The sequence below is a fragment of the Asterias rubens genome, chromosome 7 (assembly GCF_902459465.1).
Source record: "Asterias rubens chromosome 7, eAstRub1.3, whole genome shotgun sequence".
NCBI lineage: Eukaryota > Metazoa > Echinodermata > Asteroidea > Forcipulatida > Asteriidae > Asterias > Asterias rubens.
Window position 1 is genome coordinate 19,030,852 of NC_047068.1, and position 10,967 is coordinate 19,041,818.

The 10,967-nt window shown below is 38.9% G+C and overlaps 1 protein-coding gene across 1 annotated transcript; it reads left to right on the plus strand.

Annotated features, from left to right (window-relative positions):
- The first annotated feature begins 94 nt into the window (after window positions 1-94).
- Window positions 95-10,404, plus strand: LOC117292794 (peptidase M20 domain-containing protein 2-like). The gene is made up of 8 exons (XM_033774954.1): window positions 95-232; window positions 2,386-2,625; window positions 3,165-3,390; window positions 4,433-4,581; window positions 6,233-6,375; window positions 6,946-7,100; window positions 7,530-7,758; window positions 8,537-10,404. The coding sequence occupies exons 1-8, from the start codon at window positions 195-197 to the stop codon at window positions 8,713-8,715; spliced, it is 1,359 nt and encodes a 452-aa protein (XP_033630845.1). The 5' UTR covers window positions 95-194; the 3' UTR covers window positions 8,716-10,404.
- Window positions 10,405-10,967: the final 563 nt, after the last annotated feature.

Sequence of the window (10,967 nt, forward strand, 5' to 3'; positions counted from 1 at the left end):
TCTGCATCATAAACTTTAATGATCGCTGTAACACTACCCTCAAATATTAGAAACCAATGCTTGTGAATTGTTCATATGTAAGTATATGTTTTAACTGAAATGAGGTGGATGTAAATGTATGGCCGTGAGATCTTCATTACTTGGATTTTAAGAAGGCTGAGTGTTTACGTTGTAAAGATCTGAAGAGTGACAAGATGGGACAAGCTGGAGCTCCTACACCAAGTCGCTGGAGGTAAGAATAAAGATAATAATAGTGGCCTCTTATAGAGCGCTCAGGTCTGTCAGGTATGACGCTCATGGCACTGTACAAGCAAAGTTTATACGGTACAATGTATTGGTAGAGATGCAGGGTAATCAGTTCAATGAAACAGAATTTTGAAGTAAACAGATGGCCAGTATTTCAACCTCATTACCTTAATTTCAATTAAATGTTAAAGACACTTTACACTTTTGGTAATTGTCAAAGACCAGTCTTCTCACTTGGTGTATCTCAACGTTATGCACAAAATAACACACCTGTAGAAGTTTGAACTTAATTGGTCATTGAAGTTGCGAGAGAATATTAGCAAAAAAAAACACCATTGTCATACGAAGTTGTGTGCTTTTAGATGCTTGATTTCGGGACCTCAAAATCTAATTCTGATGTCTCAAAATCGAATTAAAATATTTTAGTGGAAAATGTCTTCCTTTCTGAAAAACTATGTTACTTTACAATGCTTTATACTATCAACGGCTCTTCATTGCATGTTACCATGAAGTTTTCATGCTAACAATAATTTTGAGTAATTACTAATAGTGTCCACTGCCTTTACTTTAGTCACTGTTTATATAGTGGGATGCACCCCTTTAATGCATATGTTCCTTTAAGAGTGTTGCTGCTTTACAGGTCTACATGCTTTGTTTATGAAAGGGCTAGGGCACCAAGGCATTTTCTCCTTCATTAGAGGCACACTATAGATGAGGAAATTGTAAATTTCTATTCGAGCATTTCAAGGGCACAGAGGCAATGGCTAGGGGCATGGAGGCAATCGCCTTTGTTGCCTCCATGAAGCAGGCCTGTCTTTATGGTTTAAAGTGGAAACTAATCATTTATTTAAGTGCCTTTCCATAGGCGATAAAGAATAATACTTGTGTTTCAAATAAACCATAAACAGTATATATAGACTGCCTTTAGCAACTGGGCTAGTAATTTCTAGAAGGACGGACACCTAGTTTGATTTACATGCATTGTAATCTAATGTAGATAGTACAGATAGGTTTGAACACCACTGGTATGTATTTCTCTAAGGAAATGACCAGTAGAGATACTCAGATCCATTTAATTAGCAACAGCATTTAGACTCATGCATAATATTGGATATATGCCAATTACGGCACAAACAGCTCGAAGCGCGAAACATAACGCCAATCATGCGATGCTAAAATGGCAGAATAGGAACTCTCCTCGAAAGGAGCCAGAAGCCAAACACAAAGAAAAAACACAAGCCGTGATTAAAGGAACACGTTGCCTTTGGATCGGTCGAGTTGGTCTTTTAAAAGCGTTTGTAAGCGTTTGTTATAAAATGCATATGGGTAGAAAGGTGTTGTAAAAGTAGAATACAATGATCCACACAAACATGCCTCGAAAATGCACGGTTTCCTTTTACCTCGTCGACTAACACTGTCGGCCATTTATGGGAGTCAAATTTTTGACTCCCATAAATGGCCGACCGTGTTAGTTCGCCGACCGTGTTAGTGAAAAGGAAAACCTCGCAATTTTGAGGCAAATTTGTGTGGATCATTGTATTCTACTTTTAAAAGATCTTTCTATCCATATGCATTTTATAACAAACGGTTACAAATGCTTTTTATAGACCAACTCGTCCGATCTAAGGCAACGTGTTCCTTTAAATAGCAAACTTGGATCCAGCCAAGCAATCCACTACTTGAGACATCAGCTCCATTTGGTTGAAAGTTTGTTTAAACAAATCCTTATTGGTCAACCTTGTTAACCAATCATGTACTACAGTGTATTGTATTAAAAATGTTTAGAGCCATGCAATTAAGCTGCAATAAAGATTATACAAACATCACCTTCAATCAAGGCATAGACAAGTTTGTAACTATGATACAAATATAGGATTTGAGGCAGGACAGTTCTTTTCAGAACTGAGAAGTCTCCCGAGCACCCGAACAATCTAATGTACTCCGCGGTAGTAGAATTAAGCAAGACAGTTCTCTAAAAACAAATTCTACCTGGCAAGTAGATCCACACATGGTGTTAACGCAAACTAAATATATAATACAAATGCTGTACAAAACAATTCAATCAACGTTACTTTATCCATTGTTTTCCACAACATGACATACACGTCTATGGAACTTGTGAATATTCTTTGTTTGCAGGCAGCTCCTTAAGAGGTCCTCAGCGGAAAACCCACCCCAAGAATCAATCAGTATGACAGAAGCAGCCAAGGCCAAGATTGATGCATCAGCCGAAGACTTATACAGTCTTAGTCAGAACATCTCCCCACAGCCGTCTAAGGTAACCTTCGCTGAGCACCACCCTTATGACATCATCACAGACTTCTTGGAGGAAGAAGAGTTCAACATCGAGCATAGCTTTGTTCTTGACAAGGCCTTCAGGTGAAATTCCACATGACATTTACTTCATTCATAACCTAGCGGTTAAGAGCACTTGACTCAAGCTCTGGTGTTTCTGCAGACTGTGGGTTCGAGTCCCAGTCATGACACATGTGTCCTTAAGCAAGACGCTTACCATAATGCTTCCACCTTTGGATGGGACGTAAAGCTCTTGGTCCTGTGTGTTGTGTATAACACACTTAAAAGAACCCATTGCACTTATCACAAAAAGATGGGGTGTGCCCCGGTGTTCCTGGTTTGATTGGAAGCATATTGCGCCACATCACCTTGTAAGCTATGCAAGAGGTCTCATATTTCAAATGCTAGTCCCCAGACCTTGCAGAAAAATACATGTTGAAGCGCCTTGAGCATCACTGAGTGTCGGATATGCATGCTAAAAGGCCACTTTAATTATTCAAAGATGATTCAGCGCCTTAAATGTAGAACAAAACTTTTGATTTTGCCACTTTACAAATGACCTTGGATTGATTGATTGATTCATAAAGATGAAGAGAAAAGTTTTTCCACACTTTAATTGCCAGGGCGACATTTGGATGCGATGATGCAGGTCCTAATGTGTGTGTGATCTGTGAGTTTGATCCCCAGCGTGGGATTGACACGATTGACCGTGCTTGTGGTAATTACTGTGATGATGTACTGCCCGGGTTTGGCCATGCTTGTGGTCAAAACCTTATTGCAGAGTGTGGAGTCGCTGCTGGGTTGGCCATCAAAGCAGCATTGGAGGCAAATGGAAATAAATATGGGAAGGTAAGTAGAAACAGTGATCAAACAAACAATGCTATATATTTGTAACTTTATGTCTGCATAATCTCCCTTAACACCAACTGCCTAACAGCAGTCACTGCTCAAACACAACGTGAAACAACTGAGGACCAGCACAAATTCTCAAAACAGGAAAGTGCTAGTTATATAATTAATTTATTCTGGTCATAAAAATTAAAGCGGCCTCAAAAGCAACTTAATCACTGTGACACTGGGAAATCTGTTGATAAGGGTGATGCTAACCAATCAGAAACACTGAGGTAAACTCCTAATCTTCCATGTTAAGTTTAATAAGAACTGTAAAATAAAAATAACTAAGGCCGTGTCCGAAACGGCGACTTCGGCTACAGCTACGGCTAGATCTCGCGCGTCTGCCTATTCTTCAACACTGGTAGACGGGCTGATCTAGACGTAGCTGTAGCCGAAGTCGTTGTTTCGGACACGGCCTTAGGCTTTACATCCCATGGTCACTGTGTACTAGACCACTCAGCCATAAAGCTCCAAAGTCACTTGTAAGCCACAGCCCATTCAGATCTTTTATGAAATCAAACTTCATGCCAATATATATTATAATTTATTAAAAGAATTGAGTCTTCAGATCTACTCAGAAGCTGTAGTCAAAAGGCAAACAGAATGGTTCCACTGGCAAGTAAGGTGTCGAAGAGCATCAAATTCAAGTTCTGATGGTTATGTCATCGGAGTGTGGGTTCGAATCTCGGTCATGACACTTGTGTCCTTGAGCAAGAAACTTTACTTTAATTGCTTCTCTTTACCCAGGGTTTTAAATAGGTACCTGCGAGTGTAGAGGTTGATATTGTGTATGAAAAAGCCTATGCAGCACTACAGTTGCCCCTACTCCACAGGGAGCTGAGAGAGATTAAAGGAATGTTATTGGCCCAATGACCAGGGCACAATGTTAAGTGTATAGAGATGGTTATTGCTTGAGCGCTAAATAAGAAGTTGTTTTTATTATTAGGTGACTGAAACAAATGAGAAACTGTTTTTGAATCCCTTTTTGCCTCTACAGGTGACTGTGTTGGGAACACCAGCCCAGGATGGGGGTGACGTTGAAACACTCTTTATGCAGCCTAATGCATTCGATGACATCACTGTTGTTATGATGGCGCATCCTTCCAGATACAATATTTCACGCAAGACTTTTCTGGCAAAAACAGAGTAAGGATGAACAAATACTTCACCTTTGAGCAGTTCTATGCCATTTGAATTACATGGTTATAAAATGGAATGTTTCTCTTTATAAAACATATCTGGTGATGAAACCAAGAATACCTCAGAAGTGAACTTAGTCACAGTAACTCGCAAAAATGCCTGCTGTGTAAACCAGAAACAACTTATTAGTTTTGTTTTTTACCCATACACCGATGTGTGTTAGCACTGTATACTCAGTACTTTCCTGAGTCCTGTCAAAAAATAGCACAGGCATGTTACTTGGGTGGGATTCGAACCCACGACCCTTGCAATTCTAGAGCAGTGTCTAACCAACTAGTGCTGGGCGAATAGTGAAATTTTGATATTCGGATACCCCTGGCCAACTATCCGAAATTAACCGGATATTCGAATAGTTTTTTTCGCCGCTAGAGGGCGCTATTAAACAAAATAAAAAAATATTTAAAATATCTTTTTTTTGCAGCTAGAGGGCGCTGTTCGTTTGTGAATGAGATCTTATGGGCGGATTGATATCAGTTTTAGACAGTGTCACTCGGTTCATTCATAAAAATAACCGGATCTAATTTAAAGATGGCGATTTGCTTTTTCTTTTGATCGTGATTGACTCTACGTGAAGGAAAACTTTCGTAATCTTTGAACAAATTACGTCAGAATGTCATTGTTTTAACTCTTCACGGAGGTGAGCATAGTTAAATACTTAATTTATGCTGTTTTATGCTGTCTTAATAGAAGTTTCATAAGAATTCAGACAAAACATTCCTATCAGTTGTCGCCCAACGTCGGCGGATATTCGGATATTAGAATATCTGGTTACTTAGTTGTAATTACAGAACAATCCGGTTTATAAATAGCTATTTTTGTCCAAAAAAAACGGAAGCGTGAAATCTTCAAACGTACTTTTCTCGGAAAATCATAATTGCGACCCCCTATACAATACATACCATTGCAATGCTTGGTAAACAAGCAACCCGTCTATATAAAACCTAACAACAGAGGGCGCCAAACAAAATTAATACAATCTCTCAGAGGCAAGGCTTTTTTCTGTCGAGTTTTCTCGACATTGGGACGGAGCGACTACACAACGCACAGTCGAGTTTTCTCGACAATGGTAAGGAAGCGCTTGCACTGCGCGGTCGAGTAAACTCGACAATGGTATTTAAAGGGTTAAAAGCTTCTCTATGAAACAGGGTACAGATCTATAGACAGTTATCACGCTGTTACCATCTTGGTCATGCTCCCTGTTTCCATAACAGTAATGCATGCTAACATTCATTGCGTAAACATGGCACCAGATTATTGTCTCGTCCAGCCTCAGTTTGGTTACAATGAGTTGGAATGGAGTAAAAGGCGGTGTTCTGAGCCAACTTTGCCACACCCTACCTTTAAAAACCTTTAGTGCAAGGGATCTTTGGTTTCATTAACTTAGCACTCGGTACTTGGTTGGTTTCCTTCTCAAAACATCTTCTTGGGATCTTGGCTAGTAGGTCACAGGAAGGTGAGGACATCTATCTTTTGGTCTGGTACTTGGTCTGTCGAAAGATATAACAAGAATTTATGAATTTAATATTTCATTTGCTGATTCCAACACGGTCTTACTTTGTTATCAATGAGAGTAAACTTTTTGTTTTGTTTTATTTAGACTGAAAATCAAGTTTCATGGCAAAGCATCTCATGCTGCAGCTTCCCCCTGGGATGGTAACAATGCTTTGGACGCAGCCGTTATGTGCTATCAGGCAATCTCTAACATGAGGCAACAGATTAAACCAGACTGCAGAATCCACGGTAATTATGCAATGCAAAACTATTGTGACAAATTCACATGTTCACAACCAGTGATATAGCCACCGGTGGGCGGTGCTTGGTGAGTCTGCTAAGGACAAAGATTTCAACCTATTGCGCACTGTGCATTGATCCAGGACACAGCTATATATACGCCTCTCATAATATTTTTGCATGAGGTACGTCACAATGCTAACCCCAAACGAGGCGATGGGCGCGCCACTGCAAGTGATGGCAGACTTGCAAGTGATGGCAGACATAGACTCATTTTGGGTAAGAAATATGACGTCATGCATTAAGAGAGGCATATTGAGGAGTATCTAATGCCACAGAGAAAGCGCACATGGTCAAAAGGCCATTTAACTTATTGCATGGCTCCATAACATAAACAATTTGGAAACCTGGCATCATGCCTGAAGCTTGCACTTTAGCAAAAATGGCCCAATAAGAATAACATGAATAATTGTGTTGATCCCCTCCCCTTTTATGGTCGCCATAAAATTAACCACTCAGAAGGAACTTTTGTTCAACAAGCAACAAAATATATTTATATTGATGTTCTTGTTTGTAAAGGTGTTTTTACAAACGGTGGAGCTGCCCCTAACATTCTGCCCGAGGAGTCTGAACTGATGTACTACCTGCAGGCTCCTGATGAAGACAAACTCTCCGTCGTCAAGCGGAAAGTTTTAGCCTGTGCTGAAGGAGCTGCTCAAGCAGCAGAGTGCAAGGTTTGTTCCAAATACTACAAGAATTAACAAGTCTTTCTGCAACCACCTCCCCCCCCCAAAAAAAAAAGAAAAACCCCACAAAAACCCACAACAGCAACAACAAAAACCACCAAAAAACAAATAAACATCTTAACACACAAACACGCAAACATCCCCTAACAATAATTTATAAATAAATAAAAACCAAAGCATAACACAAGACAGATTATACTGCACAAACCTTTGTTTACAGTCTTGGACGTTGTACACTACAGAACCAATTACAATGTAATTACTTATTTGCCGTTTAGGTTTTGTTTGACTTACTGTTTCTGCCCGATTCCATCACTTGAATGTATGCAGTATCAACTTCAACTAAAAACAAATGAAAGAAAACAGACTCAGATTAGAATTCCTCCTTACTCAAAACTTTGACTTTTTTGTTGATAGGTGGAAACTAAATTTGGTGTGTCATACGCCAATGTTGTAACCAACGACAGCTTTGTCTCTATATATGAGAAACACATCCAAGAAAGCGGTGTCGAGTTAACAGAGGATAATACCAGCATTGGCTCATCGCATTTTGGAAACGTGTCTCATATTGTACCTTGCATCCTCCCGATGTTCTCAGTGACTGAGAGCGCTGACGCCTACACACCCGAGTTCGCTGTGGCTGCAGGTAATTGTTTGATATTGATGAATTAAACTAAGGCCTAAAGGGTTCAGACTAGGATCCCATTTCCTTCTAGAGATTATTCTCCTTTGGACATCATGTCACAACGGTGATTGAACATCAAGAACTTATTATGTTTTTCTACTACCCAAATCCTCCAAAATCAACCAACCTAGTGTGTATGTAGGATCCCTACTGCCTAGGCATGGGCGAGTAGTGCAACTTGTGTAGTTGTTGCAACTTTTGATTGATAAGTTGAGTCGCAACTAACATTTTCAACTACTCAATTAATCTTGCTGCCACAACTACTACAAAAATAGTTGTGTTTACTTGTTTGGTGAACATTTGCATTGCCCACAACTATTCACACCAACATGTTACTTACAAAACACAATCATACATCAGTGACACAATCCTTCAATCCTTTAGCTGGAATTTTACTATATTTCGCCAGCGACAAACATTGCCATAACGCATCTTGAGAATTACAAATTAGTTGTGACTAGTGTTGAAGTCGCAACTTTGTGGTGCGACTAGTCAAATAGTAAATTTCACTAGACGCCCAGGCCTACTACCCGAATCCTCCAAAATCAATCAACTGTGCATTTGTACTACCTAAATCCTCCAAAGTCAACTGTGTAAGTGTTGGATTCCTAACTGCCTCGATCATCCAAAATTAACTACATCTTCCAGTTGATGTTGGAGGATGTGAGATATCGTTTATAATGAGTCAGTGTAATTTCAGATTGCTAAATATTTACTGGGTTTATTTTTCCTGATAAAGGTGGCCCTGAAGCTCAGGCCCCGACGTTGATTCAAGCCAAGGCTCTAGCACTGACTGCTATCGAGCTTCTCCAACCGGATGGAAAAGACAAACTCATGAAAATCCAGCAGGAATTCAAAGAGTCTACATGTATCAGCAGGCCGACTGTCCCGGAAGTTATTTGTATTGATGTAGAGTAAACTGATAGAAAAAGTATGGTTTGTTGTATTTTAGATCTTATAGTAAAACAAAGTACCCCTTAATAAAAGCTATGAAGGTGCACGTATGAAGATGTCTACAGAAAGGGTTTAAGTGACATCTCAGTTTTAGATGTGGCAGGAAAATCAAACTGGTGGGGAAAACACAAGTAGTGGGACTGAAAATCCAATTACCATGCAAGGTTAAGGTCCAGAGTAGGATTTGAACCAGGACCCACCAAGATGAAAGACGGGGTAGTAATCTGGTTTCCTTGGCATTAAACGACTGAGAATTTCCTCTTCCCCTGGGCAGGATGCCAGTCCATCTCCCAGTGCCCATTTGTACTCCAGGGTGGAGAGAAGCCATTAATAAAGTGCCTTGTTCAAGAAAACAAGTGTCATGACTGACCAGGCCAGGATTTGAACCCACATTCTGTGAATTATAGATTTTGAGTCTAACGACCCCTAGACCGTTCGGCCAAGACAGCAGACAGCCCATTAAAAAAGAAGTGTGATTGTAACAAAATAAAAAGTCCTGAAAATAATTGGTGACCTCTTCTTGGTTCAGAATGAAACTTCCTGAACCTCGAGGTTGTACACCAAAGAGGGTTTACAGGCAACTCTCATCATAATAAGTGTAAACTGAGGATAGCTTTTATTGAAATAGTCCTTTTATAGCCTAGTCTTATCTTTTTGCTTTGGTGAGGACTTTTAAGAATTTGTTGGCACTAGTAAGTTTAGTGTAAATAGTTGGTAGCTAGATGGAGTCACTTTATATTCTAATTTGCATGGTTTAGGAAAGCATGAAGTAACATACTATCTCCACATATCCAGTTCCAAGAAACGAAATGTTTTGTGCAATTTCTTACAAGATGCAAGCAATGCACTGTTTATGTTCCAATTGTAACTTTAAAGTTCTAGGTATCATACACAATTCATCATTCATGTAACATCTGTTTAGTTAAAACAAAGTTCCATTATGTCTACAAGTTTCAGTTTTCAACGAACATGCATACTGTAGTAAAAGTTTCATATACAAGTACCAAGTAATACAATTTTGAATATTTGTAAAATTTTTAGTTTCTCAGTCTCAGCTACATGTATAGGATTGTATGTTTTTTATTTCCTGTCAGTGTTTTGCCAGTGTGAAAAGTAACAAAAGGGGGTTTGATGTACTGAGGTATTACATAGGCCTTCAAGATCCAAGTTAGTATATCGCTCCATACAGTGGAACTTGCAGTAGTACAATACAAGTTCAATTCCCAAGTTCCACGCAACAAGTCAGTGTCATGTATTTAATTTCCAGCAAATTGTGACACCTTTCCCCAAATCCTGGCTAAAACCAATTGGTACTAAGCACGTTTCTCGGTCAGAATAAAAATTGTTCACCAATCTATGCATTATGTCCTGTTTTATTTATGCTGGTTTTGTGCCAATATTGTTGTTGTGACTTTGAGATCAGGCCATTTATATTTTCACACTCTATTTCCCTTTCAACGTATTTTTCTCGTTTGCGCTGGGGGTGATAAAATCATGAGCGTTACCGAGTGACGAAGGATATGGGCAATTCAATGGTCAGTCACATTACACTTTTCTGTGTCATTTCTTGATCTGGGTGCTAGTAGTTATTATTTCCACTAAGTTTATAGACTGATTTGTACTTGACACCCAAGGCTTTGAATTGATAATATTAGAAATGTTGTGGGCTTTGTACTCTGGATGTTTTTGCTTTGTAAAAAGCGGTCAGTCGCATTACTAAAAAAAAAAAAAGACAAAACTAAAAAACTTGCAAAAGTTTTCCTACATTTAACACACAACTGTTATACATGAGTATCCAACAGGATACTTTTAAATAGTCAGCAACTTTAACTTTTTAGGTTTACATGGCAAAACCATGGTCAGTTGCATTACTGTAAGTCACATTACAGTTTGTCCGGTCACTTTAGCCAAGCCCAATGAAGCCCAAACTGAGTTCTGTTTTGGCAAAATTGAGTTCATTCCTTATCAACAAATTAAATATATTAATTTCACTCGTTTTTACTAATATAATCAAGCTTTTCTCTTAAAAATCATAGAAACAAGGCTAAAATGTGCATTTTGTAGAGAAAAGTAAGTTTACAGTTTTTATTTTAATTTTTACTGAACAACTTTACTGTCATAGTTTTGCATTTAATTTAAGTTCAAAGGAACATTAGAATTGTTTTTTGCTAATAAAACAGTTGCTGGCAGTGTAAGCACTTTATTTAATCCACCAT